Consider the following 19657-nt stretch of genomic DNA (forward strand, 5'->3'; position numbering starts at 1 on the left):
TGATTTTTATAAGTGAAAATCAGGGACGAAGAGCGAGTGAAACACCCTGTACTTCCGATCCCTTTTTTCTATAGGTGCACTATTTCCCTAGGTGTGTGGTAATTCGACAGTGAGTAGGGAAAGGTCCAAATCAAAATTTCATGGGGGAAAAATTGTACTTTTTTCTATTTTGATAGTGGGGAAAAATGGTCTGCTAGAACCTATTTTTGGATTTCTCTCTCTCTATTTCCTTCTCTTTTGGCTGTTTTACACAGCTCCTCTACCTATTGGGTTAATCTTAATATTCAAATTGTCTCACGGTTGCCATAAAAATGAAGGACGTACAACAAAAAACAGGGATGCCATTATGGACCAAACCTACAATCATGCCACATGCTAATGATTACGGTAAGTTAGGACCCACGGGTGTAGACAAATAATTCAGGGTCCAGACAGTTGGATGCTACACTAGCAATATGTTTGGGAAGTGTGATCAATTAGCCTTATCTCTAACTTACCACGGAAGGCATGGAGGTTTGTATGCTCATTAATGGTGGTGGCCTTGGTCCCTGTGAACCATTCACACTTCCTCGAGGGGCAAACTTATGAAACTTATTGTTTCTGCGTACCTGTTGCTGCTGCATGTGTTGTTGAATTATTTCATGTATCCTTTGAACAGCCACTAAAATAAACAAGACATACAGACTTTAGTGATATATACTCATATGTTATTTTCATAATTTTATTGTTTAACCCTTACAACTTGGTACATATGCTGCACCAACAGGTATTTCCTCCAAATACAGCACGCAACAGCATATGTACCAAGACTGACCTTGACTTTAGGAACATACTGTGGTTCATTGTTTAACCTTGACAATATGGCTTGGTACAAATGCTGTACTAACAGGTACTTCCACCAAATATGGCATTGAACAGCATATGCACCAATACTCATCTTTAACTTTTGGAACATAGTATGGTTCAGATAATGTTCAGAGATGCACGGTTCTATTGCTACAGTACTGATACAGATACATCTCCAACCCTGCTTCGGCCAGTCAGAATAGGAACGAGGATCAGTGTAGCACACACACTGGGAGAACTGTATGCCCACAAGCATTCAGGGTCTAACACAGGCCTGTAGCTAAAATTGAATATCCAGGGGGATATGGACTGTAAACCAAGTCCATTTTTCAAAAGTTTAACAGTATTAAGTGAAGATAAATTATCTGGGGGGGAGTCATTAAGTTAATATAAAATTTAGAAATATCATATAACTACTACAGTTTTTTTTCTATAGCTTTTAAAACATTTCTTGAAGTGTTAATTGACTGCTACTGACATCACCCCTTACTATTACTACACACTCCCTACTACTTTTGATGATGCACAATATTCAATCACAGTGCTTCCCTTACATTCCATGCCCGACTGAAACAATAAAATTCCCCTTCATTCCCAAAACTTGTGAGCTTTTGACCTTTGACGCAGATGTGGAAGGAATGTGGATAATGGCGTCAAAGTCACATATTTATGTCTAAATGGGAGGCTACAATAAGGGCAGAGATGGAACAGACAAAGAAGCTCTAAAACTTTCTAGAACTACAACTTTCTAAAGTCTAGAGAATCTTCTAAATACTTGCAGCTACTTAGACTTCAGCCCAAAAACAAGATGAATGTAAGTAATAGCTACTGTTCATGTTCTGTGAAAATATCCTTCACCAGGTTGTGAGATAAATAAATTTCCTGTCTCCATTTTCACTCTTTACTTCAAACAAATTATACAAAATGTTATACAAAACAGTTTTACCTGATGTCAAAGGGCTTGGTCTGACAGTTGTATGTAAGCGGCACTGAATGAGATTAATTACAATTTTTCTGGTTGATTATTAACATTATCAACCCACAACCTTCTGACAATGTGAAGCCTGGGCCACAGCAATATAATCCTCCTTGGCACTTTACACATAAAAACAGGTTTTGACATAACCACCAGACAAGGGGGAGCCTGGGCCAATGATAATCCTCCCCGGCACCTTCACTTACAACAGGTCTCTATGACCAGGAGACGAGGTGGAGCTGTGGCCACTGAAAACAATCCTCCAAGGCAGCATATTTTATACTCCATAATAGATGCCGTCCCCAAACACATTGTGTGGCCAGGGACTGAACAATGATCTATTAGATATAAAACACTACCCTGAGGAATCAGCCTCTGAAACGTAGGTACATAAAGATTTAATACAGTGGTTAAAAGTCCAAAAAACTCAAAATGAATGAATCACCACTGTTCAGCTACAAAGAAGGAGTACTGAAGTGTGTTGTTAGTAATTAGTAAAAAAAAATAATTGTCAGTCTTGGTACATGTGTGTGTGTGTTTGAGAGGGGGTTAGATAACAACTTCTTTCTTGATGAGTTTTGCAAGTGAAAGACAATCTTCTCAAGCCCACACAGACATATGCAGTAAGTTTCCTTTTCAAAGCAGGCAAGTGATAATGGAATGAGAAGGGGAAAGGAGGTTGGCCATTACCAAAATAGACGTCAACAATGCCACTTCACAACCAGCTGGTGCCACTTCCTTTCAGTATAAGAATTACAGCACTACCACTTGTATTAATCTTTATTCATTATAACTTTATGTCCGTAACAGCCACAACTTCGTCTTATACATTTTCCCATTCTACAACTATCTTTTGATTGATTGACTGATTTGGTTTATTTTACTTTGCTTTTCTGACATTTTTGCCTAATTGCAAAGATGAGGATGGATGGTGCTACAATGAAATGGATGAAGGGACAAACACATAAGGATGACACAACACGAGCCCCACAGAGGATAATACTGGCTGTGAGTACAGATGCCAGATCCTCGCTAGTCTTCAAAATTCAGTCCAGCGGGTACTGTGTGGCATTGCTTCCCTGGAAGTTGCTAGGGGCACTGATGTAATCTGTTCATCTGCTGTGTTTCAGTTGCTGCAGTACTGGGAGCCAAATGTGTTGTACCTGCAGCAACTGGAACCCAGCGCTACCAGCAAACACAGCAGATGGACAGACTACACCAGCACCACGAGCAGCATGCAGGGGAGCAACAAGAACCGGAAAGAGCCACCCAGATCAACCAAACCTTTGTAAGTTGCATGAAAAAAGTTACTCATTTGCTGCTGCATATTTATTATACCACCACATTTTTTTTATTCTCCAAAACATGAATTGATTAATTCTGCCATAAAAATGTGAGAAGCAAAAATGGACTCCTTAGACAGGAACAAACTTAATACTCTGGTAACTGAATAAATGTGCTATTAGAAAAGAATTGTTTATTTTAGGGATGGAACTCAATTGGTCTCAACTAATTTAGGCATATTGGTGTACCTTTTTGAGTAATTTTACTGATATATATGTGTGTGTGTGTGTGTGTGTGAGAGAGAGAGAGAGAGAGAGAGAGAGAGAGAGGGAGAGAGGGAGAGAGGGAGAGAGGGAGAGAGGGAGAGAGGGAGAGAGGGAGAGAGAGAGAGAGAGAGAGAGAGAGGGAGGGAGAGAGAGAGAGAGAGAGAGGGAGGGAGGGAGAGGGAGGGAGGGAGGGAGAGGGAGGGAGGGAGGGGGAGAGAGAGAGAGAGAGAGAGAGAGAGAGAGAGAGAGAGAGACACACACACACACATATATACAAATAATTATCTTATAATTTAGTGCAATATTGTGCAATTTTGCTATAGTTTTTATGGATATAAATATATCTCCATTTCATACTTTTTTTTAAAGTAAATGTCTAAATATGCTGCTTCTTTTGCATTGCAAAAGCTTGGTTCATCTGGTAACATACATATATTAAGGAGGTCAATGAACCATTGGAATTTTATATCAGATCTGTAGAATATCAGTTGTCGATATCGGTAAATCTTATATATGCACTAGGGATGGGCCAATATGAAATTTTGGCCGATACCGATATTCTACCGATCCAATATAAAATTAGAAATGGTCATTGACCTCCTTAATAAATGTGTGTATCAAGGGGACTGCAGTGCTAAAGAAATTGCATATTTAAACATTTACTTTTCTTGAAAGTAGGACATGGAGATTATCCATAAAAATTACAACAAAATGGCAGAATTTTGCACTAAATTATCAGATATTTATAGATATATCGGGCAGTAAAATAATCGGTAATTTTACCGATAAACCGATATGCCTATATCGGCTGATACCGATAGAGTACGGATTAATCGGTCCCATCCCTAATTTGCACCTTATTGGTATCAGCCAAAGTTTCAGATCAGTCCATCCCTAGTTTATTTTGTGTAATAATTACAGTTTTCATATCAAATTTAGGATTACATTCACCACTTTAACACTGAAATGGCAAATTTATATACTGCATTAGATTCCGGAATGTGTTCAGTTTTGTACCAAAATCTTGATCTTTTATTCACCATAAATATGTTGCCCTAGATATATCTTAGCAGTATTTGCACATTCCTCCATATCATTTCTATTTCAGTTTTTATGTTGTTCTTGTGCACCTTGGGTTACTCATGATGTGCTAATAATGCCACAGAATATTAACAGTAAATACCAAAAAACAATAAGAAGGAAACTTCACAATGCAGAGAAATGAAAGGGAATTGACATTCTTCTTACAATACAGGCTCTTGAACTTCATCTCTCTTCAGTTAAGATCCCAAAAGATAAGTATGGCACCTGCTGAATTTCAATACATCTGAATGCAAGAAGTAAATGCTTTTCTTTACTCCATAACTCTCTCTAAAAAAACAAAAAAGAAGGTGGGGGGAAGAAAAGAAGAGAAAAGAAAGATTTCTGACAGCATTTACTAAAAACTCGTACAATTTGTGAATGATACAAATTTAAACATTAGTCAAATACACTACAAAAAAGTACAGGCAAACCAATAAGAAATGTTAAACTAAAACTGATGAAGAACTAATCTAAGTAATTTATGGAACAGGTAATTACAATAGATTAGGTTCAATTCCAGGTAAAAGCACATTGTACAATAGTTTGGATCTGTTGTTGAGCTGATGGTTCAGTTCTGATTAGCCTACGTCAACATAAAATGAACACAAAGCATACTATGCCTAAGGATAAAGCATAACCATAGGTTATATGAATTATGGAGTCATATCCACATAAATTGCCAAATTGGCAGAAACGTTGCAGTAAATTACCTAATCTGTAATTTTACTGGTAGGTCCATGTCAAATTAAACCAAAAGAGTAATCATTAATCTGTCTTATTAATAGCAAAAGGTAACCAAGAAAGTGAAATTAATTTTTAGAATCTTAGGAATTTATATACTTGCTTACTGAATAAGTCATTCCTATATTTCTGCATTGTGGGTTGAATTCAACTATGATTATCACAAGTTGATAAAACCAACCACTATCCTACTGGGAAGGTGCAAGAATTACTTGAAGCAAAACTACTCCATTCAAAATATATATTCATATGCACTGTAAGTTTTGTAATGGGCTCATTCCATGTCAAATCAACCGATAAAAATTATTTTTGAACCTTAAGGATTCAGATTTTTTAGATTTTTTGTTTATACATTGCACCTATCAAGAGGACAAAAACTACCAAATTTCAGATTTTTTTGGCTCTTAGTTTTGAGTTTTCAAAACAGCAAAAATCCCAAAATTTGACGACATTTTGAAATCTTTAAACAGCTGTAGATCAAAAACTATTCGACCTAAAGAGCTCAAATTGGAGCCATTCTCTTCTGCTTTTAATGAACTTTAATTTAAAATTTAATTTAATTTTTTTAATTTTCAAGAAACTTGAAAAGAAGTTTTTTGAAAATTTCAAAAACACCATTTTTAATTTTTTGAAAAACACACATGATTTGAAGACATCAATTGACTACTTGTGTGCAAAATTTCATAATGGGATGGCAATGAGTTCCTATGGAAATTAATTTTTTGTATTGTAATGTGTGCAAAATTTGCTAAATTTGTTGACTTCTATGTTATAAATACAATTATATGACGAGTGGTTGATGTTGAAGTCTTCATATTAGTCCATTTTATAATATCATTATAAATACCTAAAACTTATCACTTTTAATATCAGGTAAGCAAATTGAAAAATGTACAAGGGAAGGTCATTAAATAACAGGAATTTTATTCTAAACTTCATGGAGATTTATGCACAATGAAAATTTGTGTTTTGGCACTCAAAAAGGTTCCTTAACAACACACCATAAAGGTGTCATGACAATCAAGAAGTATGTACCTGCACAGTAGCTCATACAGCATGGCTGCTCCATTGTTGACTTGCACCGTAGAAGAGCTACAAAGTGTTATTCGTTTTTTGTGGTCAGATGGAGTGAAAGTTTCTAAAATCTAAAGCTGAATGAAGGTGCAATACAGAGACAATTGTTTAAGTCAGGGGAGAGTATATGAATGGGTGGAAAGATTTAAAGACAGAAGACGAAATGTAAGTGATGAACACTGGAGTGGGAGGCCAGTTTGCATGGCAACTAATGCGGCCAGTTTGCATGGCAACTAATGCAGTGAAACAGCAGATCGATCAGCAAATCTGTTAATTTATTACACTCTCACCTGACTTAAACAATTTTCTCCATACTGAACTTTCATTCTGCTGTAGATTTCAGCATAGGAATGCGCATATCCTCTGATTAGGGGGGGAGCCTTGATGAAAGTTCATTTGGAGAAAGAATAACCTCATTTCATCTAACTGTTTTATTGTATTGGTGGGTATGGAACAGGGGTGTATATAGAGTGGGTTCGAAAGCACTTAACATAACTGTATTAGAAGAATGCAAACTTCCGTGGCACCGATGTTCCTTGCCCCCCCCCCCTTCATTATTCCCCCTAATTTACATATGAACATGGTTTCATACAGCAGATTCAAAACAACTGCACATAGTATGTTCATTTCAACAGTGATGGCCAAACGGGCTCCCTACTTTTTGCCCCTAAACTATAGCCTCTTAAGGGGGTTCTAAAGCCATGCTAAAGCATAGACCCAAATTTCTAAGGGTAACCGTACAACTAATATAGATTCGGTAAGGAAGAAATTTTCCGATATAAAAGATTGTTTTATTCACTAGAACATGTGAACCCTATAATTCTGTTACGATTGAAGGGATTTAAGTAAATAACAGAAAAATATAAGGTCTCCGTCATGTTCAAACTGCTCCGTACAGATGGCACTGAAGTGGTAGTTTTGTTAGTACCGGTGCATTTTCTTTCTTTTATGACTAGTATGGAAGATTTCGTGGTGAAAAAAAGATCACATGTTTTTCCCGCAAGCATCTGAAATACTATGTGAAAAAATGAAAACATTTCGTACCTTCAGAGAGTAGTGCCTATCATTAAAACTTTTGAAGTGGCGTTTCGTGGCAATATACTCCGTGGTGCAGATTTTAGTCAACACTGTTGCCGATATTTCACGCCGTGTTTTCTAACGATATGATCAATACAAGTGCGTCAAAATCGTGAAAGTTAAACCAAGTTACCAGAGAATAATGAATCCAGTACATGTTGGAAGAAGGAAACATCGGAGAAAACTGAAAGATAAGTCTTATATTTAAATGCTTGTTGCTTAATCCATCAAAAGTAAAACGTTTGCAATATGCAAGAGTGATGCAGAATGTATGATTTATTTACATGTTGGGGAAATACCTTCCGATATAATTTCTGTGAGAATATCGCTTCAACGTCTCAACCTTTACAACGCAGCACGCATTTTTCCTTACAAACGAAGTTCATAATTCATTGCAATTGTAAAATCAGAAGAGTTGGGTTTGAGTTGGTGTTTTAAGTCCACTTTATGCACAGTAAGGCTAATCGGGACTGGACCTACAGTTTAAAGTGGGATCCGAACCACTTGTGCCTCCACTGGGTATCGAAAAGTAAAATCAGAAGAGAATGTTATATTAAATTAGGCATAATGCAGATATTACAGTTTTGTGATTATTACTAGAGCATGAAATACCTTGATATAGATTATATTCTGGCGTTAAATCGATATTGCACAAAATGCTCTACTATCGTTCTTGGGAGATTATTTTCGTATTTCACTGGTGCTATTCAAATGTACGTACATTGGAATTTGTATTACAAATCAGTCGTTCATTATAGTTTTACTTTGCCCTTGTACAAGGTTGGAACGAGTTGTTTCTGACCTGTGTTGAACAAGATTTTTCTCTTTTATGTTTTTGAAACTTGAACACAGTTCATAAAGCTCGCAAATGTTAAATGCAATAAGTAGGTTAAGCTGTTAGGTTGGATTGGAATAGATGTATTGTGAGATCCCCGAATTTTGTGCAAGTTCTGGACAACGTTCTGTTATCATCTTTCACAGAATCAGGTCAGAAAACCGGTTTTGTAAGCTGTATAAAACATTTGATTTTCTCGTTCTTTCATAATTTTGAACGCCTTGTAATGGTAGCGCAACATTTCCAATAAGTTTAAGCTTTATGTATTTAAAGTGTAAAAGTACACCCTAACAGCTAAAAGAGTAAAGTCCTAACAGTCTACCAAACAATAGTTTGCGTGTTTACTGAGAATTTACAAATTAGTATAGGTTAGTAAATATTAGAAGTTCACATATTTTACAAGTGCAAGGCCAATTATTTATTTGTGGGTAAGATTGAGTGATTTTCAGAGAAATCATAATTTGTCCAGATTATGTTACGAATATTTGATTCAATAACCTACTGAAGTCAAAGTCCTATTCATAGGCGTGCGCAAGGGGGGGCTCACGGACGTTTGCAGATTTTTTCCACATAGGGACAAGCAAGATATTTTTCCGTGGGGCATATTACCCCGATAATAGTGCTTCCCCCTCAAAAACACCACTTGAATTTGAAATTTATCGCATACTTGCGTCCCTCCATTACATACGCAATAATTAATGTAAATTACTATGACTGAAATCAAATTATACGTGTGAAATATATACTTTTAGGTAGATATTAGTTTTCGAAGAGGGAGGTGTGGTAATCCTTGCCCCCCCCCCCTTCTAGACGTTCCATGCCCCTACATTATTATACTTTCAACTAGAAATTTAGTGTAGAGGAATCTTATGACTTATTAAACGATATTGGTTGCAGTGGCGCAACCACAAGGAGGCAGAGGGGCATTGCCTTATCACAACCTTGGACGGAAATCAATTCTAGGAGGGCAAACATTGAATTAAGAGAAAGTAAAACTAGCAGAAATTAAGAGTAGCAGGACAATAGGATACTCAAAATGGAATTAGTTTTCACGTCTTTCTATCATCATTTTTTCCAGACGGGCAGGAGCACTTGTAGGGTGGCACAGAGGGGCAATTGCCCCCTTGACTTCAAATTTTATATACAAACAAAAATACATTTCGTAAAATTTTCTTGCTCGGTTCGCTCGCAATATCTGCTTTTCTTAGTCTTGTCAAGTTCATAGTCATAGCTAGGGGATGGCGGGAGTTGTCCCTGGACGCTGAAAAATCTGAATGAGAAAAATTGTAAAAGAGAACGCCATGGTGTCCCGTGATTTTTTTTTTTTTTGCGCCATATTAAATCAATACAGTTTTCACTTTGCAAAAATTTGGATCGTGAAATCTTCTTGCTCGCTTCGCTCGCAATTTATTTTCTGTAGTGCATTGTAAATTACCAGAGACAGTGTAAGAACAATTAAGTACTTCAGACAGTAGCTCCTGTAACAGCTTGGTTTGGAGGAAAGGGAGCGCGCATATTTCAGAGACAATTTATAACATTTTTGCTATTGGTTTGTTATGGAGCGGATGAATTGATTATGTAATGTATATAAATAATATGTCATATACATACACACACATATACCCATCAATGCAATAGAACTAAAACAGTGAGATAAAGTGAAGTTTATCTTTCCCGACTAAACTTTCAAGGCTTTTGCCCCCCCCCCCCCCCCAATCAGAGGGTCTGCGCACGCCTATGGTCATATTTAACATGCACTGTAAAGATAGATCTGAGTCACTGAAGTGAGCTGATACCGTGAACCAAACCTTTCATAATTCTGTTATGAAAGGACCACTTCGTTAACCATTATGGTGCAGTTTAGATCAATTATATTCACATCCACTTACACAACATCTCTAAGTTGTTTTCATTTTATTATTAACTCCACTTGTCTGTGGTTGTAACAATGTAATGAAAATGATTTTTTTCATCTTTGTTAAGTTCATAGTCTCATACACCATATTAACAATATTTTTATTTGCTCCTTTTGCAGATGAACATTTGAGAATCTATTTGATGTGTCTTCTAAGAATACCTTGAAATTTGTAAAAAGGTCAACAGATTTGACTAACAATGGCAACCCAATACCGTGGAAGTTTGTGGATATGCCTCTATGGAATAAAAATCGTCTGTGTGGATTGTTTGAACCGTACACAATTCGCACATTACATGGTTGGATGGTGATGGTTTACAAGATATCAAGAGTCCAAAATATACTCAAGAAATGATGTTGCAAGACTTTTTAATATCTGGTTGCAAGTAGTCAGCAACTGGGAACGGTATATTTGAGAAACTGAAAATAATGGGAATGGTATAACTTGTTTGTCTTGTCTGTCAAGTTATAGCACACATTCCTTGAAATTTTTGCTAGTTCCAATTTTGAAGGGTATTTGCCCACAATCTTAGGATATTCATTGCTTTCTGAATGGAATGATGATTTCAAGACAGCAAGAAGCATACGCATCTATGAGAGAACCACATAATGTTGCAGGATGGGCAAGAAGGAGAATGAAGTTACATTGAGAGAAAAATGTTAATGTGAATTTATACGTATATCCCGAATATATAGTTTTAGTAGTCCCTTCATGCAATGATTTTTGAATGATTTGAATTTTATTCTAATGGTAATTATTACCATATTGTATCTTAGAAAACTTCTCTCACAATTTTTATCTGAGTATCTTATCTAAGATATCGACAGTGTGTGGAAAGTTACTTTTCAAAATAATTCAAAGTTAATCACTTGAGAAATTAATTCAGTTATAATTACTGTAGCTTTAAAACGTATCTAAACGTATCTTGGCAATAAATAAGATTGTTCTCATGGTCTCACGATTTCAATAATCACTAATTCATCCATTCTTTCAGGCGAGGATATGATTCAACAAATTGTAAAAATGGAACAGAAGAAAATTCCTTTCTATGCAAAAAAAATAGTAATTGTACACTTCTGTTCACATCAATTGGTACATACTTCAACTGTTCGACCCTATAAAGAGTGACACTTTATGTGAACAGGAGTGTACAACCAACTTCGAAGTTAGTTACTAGTTAGTTGGAAAAATAACTGAATTTCAGGTACTAATTTCATAAAGTAAGTAGTTTACAGTTAATGTTACTCGAAAATGTTACTGTTACTTCCAAAGACAGCTGCAGAACAAACCAGTATAATTCGTGAAGAACTGTGAAACAGGACTTCGGACATTGTGCGGAGGCAACTTGTGTAAAATTGTACTTAAGTATTTTGAAACGTCCGTTTTTCAAATAAAGGCCTCCCCGATGGCGTGGTGGTAAAGTCGTCACCTTATAGCTACTCAAGAGGTTCGATACATGGTGGAGGCGCATTGCACAGTGGTTTGGATCCCACTTTAAACTGTAGGTCCAGTCCTGATTAGCCTATCTGTGCATAAAAAGGACTTAAAACATCAATTCAAGGTTTTCAAATAAATAATTTTCTTAAAGTATAGTAATTTGAGATTTAATTTCCATTGTAACACTGTTAAGTCTTGTTTTCATGTCATTAAAATGTTGACGAAGGAAAGCTTTTATAGTATAAAAAATATACATAAAAACGTAACGTTTCCACTCTCTAACAGGATCTTCTTCAGACGAATATTCACAATTGACAATAAGCAAAGATTATTTGGTCTTATCGTCATCCTGAGAAAATGGAACACTTTTTTGTATCAATTGTAATTCTGCAAGAAAAATACATTAGGAAACTTAAATTTACGGCCTTGTGGAAAAATTAACATTAATACTTTTAAGCATTTTTCAACAATGTTTATAATTGAAAAAATTGAAAATGTGTTTTATCTTTAATTTCATTTTTACTAATACAGGGTGCAGAAAATAATATCTTGCGAATGGTATTTCAACAATTAAAGCACGGTGCGTTGAAATATTTTGAATATTTTGAACAGTCGCTCCATACACAAGAAAAGAACTTCGCTGGAGCAAGCGAACGAAAGCAAGTCTCTACGCAAGTAGTGACGCGAGACGGCTCTACCAATGAACACGTGAGAGGGAACGGGATTGCGCGGAACGGCGGAAAGCTGCTGTAGTTACCAGCTTTCGCAGCATCGTGTATTGCTTCGCTCTGCCTACTCGATCCCCTTGTCTGCCGCTATGTGCAGCCTTGCTGCAGCAGAGATAGTTGGGACAGAGTATAAAGTCTCCAATCAAAAGTAGAAAGTACTGTCATACAAAATGAAGTGTATAGTCAATGCAGGCACGTATCCAGAAATTCCTTTCGGGGCGAGGGTGGACAATATATTTTTAAGTGGTATAGATAGAACCTCACAGGTGCATATTTAAGGCCAGTGGTGCCCTTTTGGTGGCAAAGCAGGGGGGGGGGGGGGGGGGCAAGGAAAGTTTACTTTCTCTTGGTAGACAAGGCCTAGTATTAAGAGGCCATAGTGCGGAGGCAAAAAAATGGGGAGCAACTGTCCCCTAAATAGTAGCCACCATTTAAGGCTGCCATTTTTATCACATGTTTGTCTGTTTCTTGTCATCAGGCATCAGAACATCTTTGGTGTCTCTGAGTGTCTTCACGAAGCTGTTACACAATGGATGGACAATCCACTCGACGATGCGAGATTCAAACTGTGGGCTGTGGACTGGATGCACACAGTTCTCGAATATTTCTCCCTGATTCGAGCCTGAACACCACTAATGTTTCTTGTCTTCCCATGTATGCAGCTCTTATAAAAGCTGAAACCCACCAAATTGTTCATATTCAGGCCTAAGCACTCGCAAGTATTCAAAATTGTCCGTCACAGCTTCCGCAGTCTTGTCATATATCGGCACGAAACAAAGGAAGTATTCTCGAACACTGCTGGATCGAGAAACAATCAATGCACAGTGAAAACCCTTCCGTTCCCAACACATCTAATGTTTCGACATCCAATATGATAAAATGCTGACTCATTTATCTCCAGTGGCGTGATGGGGGTCATAACCCTCCATTGGCCCAGTATTTCTAAAAAAAAAAAATGAACGTCAAAGGCAGAGAAATATGGCAAAATGAAGACTGACTACCGAGAAAAAGTATACATTACACTCCCCCCCCCCCCATCCCTTCGAAAATCCTGGGTATGCCAGTAGAGCAACCGCACGACATGCCAGAGACCCTGGTTCGGGTCCTGGCAGAGCCTGAAAATTCCGCTAAAATATCTACATATCCAACATCTTCCTGCTTTCTCTTCTCGACATTCATATAATTTTCGGCTGTCCCATTGTAGTGGTTAAGTTTTTGAGTGTGGGTCGAACCCAGTTGGCTTAAATAAAAGTCATTTTTATCCCATGAAAGTCTCGGACTGCAAACACGAAATTTGGCCCGGGCACAAATAAAATTACAGTTGATCTGTGCAACTTATTTATGTATTAATAAACCGCCCCAATATCCGGTACTCCTGAAATATTCACTTTAGACCTTCGATCTCTTCGGCTCATGCCCCGAACTAGCACTACACTGAGGATCTTAGAGTTCCACAGACGTCAATATTTTCAACTTTGGACACGAACTAGAAGTAGACTTCGGTAGTTTACGGGAAATTGTCTCACTAGTCCTCTTCATTTTCGAATTACTAACAGATTCTGTTTTACTGATCAACCGGGAAATGGAAGCCGGGTATTTACGTCTTCATTATATTCTAGAATGTTCCGCAGGTAAAACGTTTCGTTAATATTAGCAGTGGTTCGACTCCACCTCTTATTTAAGAACGTTTCCTTTCCCGCTTTCCAAAGAATAAATAATACAAAGAATCATCCTACTTGTGGCATGCTTTGTTGTGCAGCTTCCAAATGATGACAAATCTTTACACAATGATCGCGCTCGCTGCGACAACAACAATGAAAACGCAAGAAAAGTTTACGTGCAATATTGTCAATAAAAGGGTTATAGAACATTCTCCGTCTTGCCTCGATAATTACTCTCCTTAAATTATCGTCACATTATTCAAGAAGCCAAAAAACGAATTTATCCAGTGTGAAGTGGTAAGATTTCCTGCAGGGACTCGGCCCCCTGATCTCCAACTTGGATACGTGCTATGATCAATAATATGGTTATGGAACATTCTCTACCTTGCCCCGATAATTATTTCTCTCCTTAAATTATCGTAGCATCTTTCAAGAAACCAAAAACCTAATTTTATGTAGTGTAAACTGAAAGATTTCCCTTGGAAGGGGCTCGACCCCCCCTGATCCCCATATTGGATACATGCTATTATCAATAACAGGGTTATAGAACATTTTCTGTCTTGCCTAGATAATTATTACTCTCCTGAAATTATCGTCACATTATTCAAGAATCCAAAAACCTACTTTATCTAGTGTAAACTGAAACATTTCCTGGGGGATCGACTCCCCTTATCCCCACATTGGACACGTGCTATTATCAATTACAGGGTTGTAGAAAAATTTACCTTGCCTCGATAATTATTTCTCTCCTTAAATTTTCGTCACATTATTTTATTTCACACACACAAGAAACCAAAAAGCCTCATTTTATCTTGTGTAAACCGAAAACTTTCGGGGGGGCTCGAGCCCGCTGAGCCCCCCCTGGATACGTTCCTGAGTCAACGCAGCATTTGCTTCAAACTTATTCACAAAATTTTTCAATTATTGTCCTCACTTGGTCAGTTTCGTGTTTGAATTAACTACACTTATTATTGTATTTTCTTCTCTGCGTTCTGAATATTAAAATAAATACTGAACATAAAACAACAAATTTTATATTAATATTTAACTACACTCATTATTGCATTTTCTTCTCTGCGTTCTGAATATTAAAACAAATACTTAATATAAAACAACGGATTTTATATTAATATTTCGACTATTACTACCCTCCACTGATGATATATTGCTTATTTCTGTAAGAAGAAAATATAACTAAAATCTCATGATTATCAATTTCCCTGATTTACTACTTTTTTTTAATTCACCAACTCACCTTTAACCAATATGGCGACATCTCATATCGAGTACCCTAATCGACCTACCTGTATGTATGTACCTTGGTTATATTTATGCGGAGATCTGGCAACATGGCCCTCGGTTGCCATGGCAAACGGTGCTGCCATCTGTTATCCAAAAATTACCACAAAATTGCCTTTAGTACGGCCTTAATGCTAAGCCATGTATGCAAAGAAAAAGTACTGTCCTTGACCCCCTCCCCACTTTGTCACGCAATCGCTGCTACCAATTTCTAACGTGTGGGCTATTTATTCTTGGAAACACATAGGTAACAAAACTAACGATTAAACTATGCGAGTGTTAATAACAAGAAATTTGCTAGAGAACAAAAGCTCTTTTGAATGGATGTTTTTTTCCCGATAAAAAGCCAGCTTTTTTGGGGGGGAAAACCTGAAATTTTGGCTTTTTTCCAATTACAGCTAACCTGTTTCACTTGAAGTTACAGGTTTGCAGTGACATATTTTACAACTAGCTAAAAAAAATTACATCATCTAGCAGCCAAAAGACAGATACTGGCCAATCCCAGTGGACATATATTGCATACTGGTTAAGATACAATTTTAACCCTAGAGAACCAGGGAGTTGGAGGGAGGGGGGGGGTCCATTCGCAGGCCCACGATCTCTATTTTTTAGATTTTTCAACTCTTTGAAAATAATAAATTACATTGTTTCCTAGGATGTTCCCAATATTTCTTTATTATTTTTGTTCATAAAAACATAAATGGAATTTAATTAGGAGGCAAAATGCACTTGGTGGGTATATCAGGCACCCTCTCTGAATGTGTCTCATTCAAGACACTCATGCCAGTGACAGTGTATAATTTGTTGGTAATGATTGTAATTATTATATTTAATAAACAAATACACTTCTGCAAACTAAAAAGCATTAATAAAAATTACTATGGATTTTGTGAGTTTTAGTGAATGATAAAATATAGCCTATGTGAGAGACACGTAATAATTGGTTATTATTTTTTATTAATGATGGTAATTTTTGTAATTATTATAATTAATAAATAACTGCTTATGTAATCAGCAAAAGAAGCAGTGATTCAATAATAAAATGTAGGGATGGGCCGATATGAAATTTTAGCCAATACTGATAAAGTACCGATATAAAATTTACAGATATTAACTGATATTCTACCGATCCGATATAAAATTAGTAATGGTCCTCGAAGAACCTGAAATGTTCATTGATCTCCTTAATAAATGTGTGTTTTGAGGTGACTGCAGTGCAAGAGAAGCTAAATATTTAGACATTTACTTTTTAGTAAGAAGAGCATGGAAATTATCCAAAAAAATTACAACAAAATGGCAGAATTGTGCACTAAATTATAAGATATTTATCGATATATCGGATCGGTAAAATAATCGGTAATTTTACCGATAAACCGATACACTGATATGCCTATATCGGCCGATACCGATAGAGTACCGATTAATCGGTCCCATCCCTAATAAAATGGTTTCTTGAATTTTAGGGAGAAAAAAAAGTGTGGGCCTGGGAGTGGCCCCCGGTATGTAAGTTTCTCATACGGCATGGGTAAGCTAAGGTTAAAACTGAATGTGTAGTTCTGATGAGCACATCTGATCATGAAATGGACTTAAAACAAGCTTTTACATGTTTGTGTCTCAATTTAAATGTTGGATGTCAAAATATATAAAACAAATGTTAATATCAAAATATTCTGTTTCGGGACAATTAAAAACCTTTAATTGTTCTCAACCCACATGCACAAGTATACATATTACGTGAATGTGTGTATATATCCTGTTTAATGGAGTTTTCGATGGGAAGGATATGTGGCTCTTGAAAACCAACCCTTAGAAGTAAATGCACTCAGGGAACTTTCAGATCAAAGAAACAAGTGACATGTGTCACTTGCATGTTGCTCGGACTATACTCTTTTCTCAATTGTGTGCATCGTGCTGCTTCAGTCTGTTGTTCTTGCATGCACGGTGAATGCTTCGCTTTATACTGAAGGAGACTGTGTCGCTTGTCATCTGTGACTTGTCTGAAAGCTCCAGTGCCACACATCCTGCCCTCTCGGTTTTGTTTCTGCATGTGTGGTGAATACTTGCTTATACACTGAAGGGGCCCATGTCACTTGTCACTCACTTCAATGTTACAACTCCACTGTAATGTGTTGCTTCGGTCTGAATGTTCTCTCTACTTAACAAGATTCTTAGTTACTTCATCAGAGATTAAGATTTAATTTAGACTGTAAATTACAGAAAACAAATTGCAAGTATTGTCGGAAAAAATTCTGGCGTTTTGAAAGAAGATTCCTTTCATAATCATGAATGGGCCTCTGGAGTGGCATTAAGTAATGCTGATGCATTGTAATAAGAACGGGTCTGAGGTTCAACCCTCAGTGAAGTCAGAATGCTTGAGATTTCATTTCAAACTGTAGGTCCAGTCTTTATTTTATTTTTTTATTTTTTTGCCATTTGCGGCCAGTCTTATTTACGACTGATTCAGTTTAGTGCCAGTGTTTTTCAACTGCAGGTTTGCAAAAGGTCCGTTGCACCCACGAGTTGATGACTAATTTAAATCTAATTTTATATTTGACAGCAAGTCCATACATAATTGAACTATGGCTATACCATAGTTGATACATTAATATTAATTAAGGGTGCATATTAATTTCCATATAAAATTTAAAGATAAGAGATGTATTTATGAGTGTCTATTTTACAGTAGGGAGATAAACGAAAACCATGGAACAGGAAAAATACTGCAAACTCCTGTATTTCCATTGATTTGAGACACTTTTGTGAAAAAAGCCGAAAAAAAGCACAACCAAAAAAGCCGCTGAAAAAATCTGCCCCCCCCCCCCCCCCAAAGAGCCGGTGTTTTTTTTCCAACCACTTCCAACTCTAATAGGAAATAATGCATCTTACATAGATTTCAGAAGGTTTAAATCCCTCTGACTACAAAAAACGAATAACACTTTGTAGCTCTTCTACGGTGCAAGTCAACAGTGGAGGGGCCATGCTGTACGGGCTACTGCGCAGGCGCATACTGCTCAATTGTCACGACACCTTTATCGCGTGTTGCTAAGGAACCGTTTTGAGTGCAGAAACACAAATTTTCGTTGTGCATAAATCTCCATGAAGTTTAGAATAAAATTCCTGTTATTTAATTACTTCCCCATGTACATTTTTCAATTTGCTTTCCTGATATAAAGAGTGATAAATTTTAGGTATTTTCATGTTATTTGTAATCCAAAAATTATAAAACAGACTAATATGAAGACATCAACATCACTCACTCAGCATATAGTTGTGGTTATAACATGGAAGTCAACAAATTTAGCAAATTTTGCACACATTACATTACAAAAATTTAATTTCTATAGGAACCCATTGCCATCCCATTATGAAATTTTGCACACAAATAGTCAATTGATGTCTTCAAATCATATATGTTTTTCAAAAAAAAAAAAAAAATGGTGTTTTCGAGATTTTCAAAAAAACTTCTTTTCAAGTTTCTTAAAAATAAAAAAATTGAAATACCCCAGTCATGTTGTATTTCAAATTACAGTTCATTAAAAGCAGAAGAGAATGACTCCAATTTGAGCTCTCGGGGTAAAATATTTTTGATCTACAGCTGTTTAAAGATTTCAAAATGTCGTCAAATTTTGGGATTTTTGCTTTTATGAAAGTCAATAACTCGGCAACTAAGAGCCGAAAAAATCTGAAATATGGCAGTTTTAGTCAACTTTACTGGTACTACCACAGCACCAAAAATTATTAATTTCTGAGATGTCAAGGTTCAGACCCCGGTTGATTTGGCACGGAATGACCATATGACCAGCAATCATAACAAATAAATGTTGGCAAATTAAATCCAACAGATGAAGAAAATACCTGGTTCACAAACAATATGTATATGTTTTACATAAAATATACTCACAATCAACAGCATGCTGCTCGGAAGCCTGCACATACAAATATAACGGACGTTCTCCAGTATTTTTTGCTCTTTCTTCAAAATTCATATACCTTCCACGAGTTGATACGGCAGCACCTGGGAAGATTTTTGAAGAACGTGATATAAATGTGCAGAAACAAGAATATACTGACTACCATTACTTATCACAGGGGTGTATTTGTTCAAATTTTGATCAGGGTTGAACCAATCGGTATCAGCATCAGATAGTATTTAATCTCTGGTGCAAGATGATGGTTTTCCAGTCAGGAAATATTACACATGATCAGAGCTCAAAAAATCCTGGTCGCCAGGGTGACTAAAAATTTCAGCCTGGCGACTGTGATCTCTTGCTGTAATATGTATGAATTTTTTATAATGTAAGTTCAAATTGCAGTTAGCAAATTATTTTTCTTTTATCAATGTTGTGAACATTCCATAGGCAGTAACAATTTCTTACCCTTTGTCTTCTATTTCCTGCTTTCTCAAATAATTTAGTGATGTTTGAATACCGTGTT

At 36.5% G+C, this 19657-nt stretch overlaps 1 protein-coding gene across 3 annotated transcripts in view; it reads right to left on the reverse strand.

The window, feature by feature from the left end:
* LOC145984967 (uncharacterized) overlaps nt 1-19657 on the reverse strand; it is a 94562-nt gene that overhangs the window by 47576 nt on the left and 27329 nt on the right. For 2 of the 3 annotated variants that reach the window (XR_014441382.1, XM_083118413.1), the window contains exons 4-5: nt 19125-19238; nt 498-661 (exon numbers count right to left, since the gene is read on the reverse strand). Coding sequence is in view for 2 of the 3 variants with exons in the window: in XM_083118413.1 (XP_082974539.1) it covers nt 498-661; nt 19125-19238 (278 nt within the window). In the remaining variant the exon portion in view is untranslated. The remainder of the gene's footprint in view (nt 1-497; nt 662-19124; nt 19239-19657) is intronic. The other variant, XM_083118414.1, reaches the window with a different exon arrangement.

Source organism: Lepisma saccharinum, chromosome 3, assembly GCF_977018435.1.
Source record: "Lepisma saccharinum chromosome 3, izLepSacc3.1, whole genome shotgun sequence".
In the NCBI taxonomy this organism is placed as follows: domain Eukaryota; kingdom Metazoa; phylum Arthropoda; class Insecta; order Zygentoma; family Lepismatidae; genus Lepisma; species Lepisma saccharinum.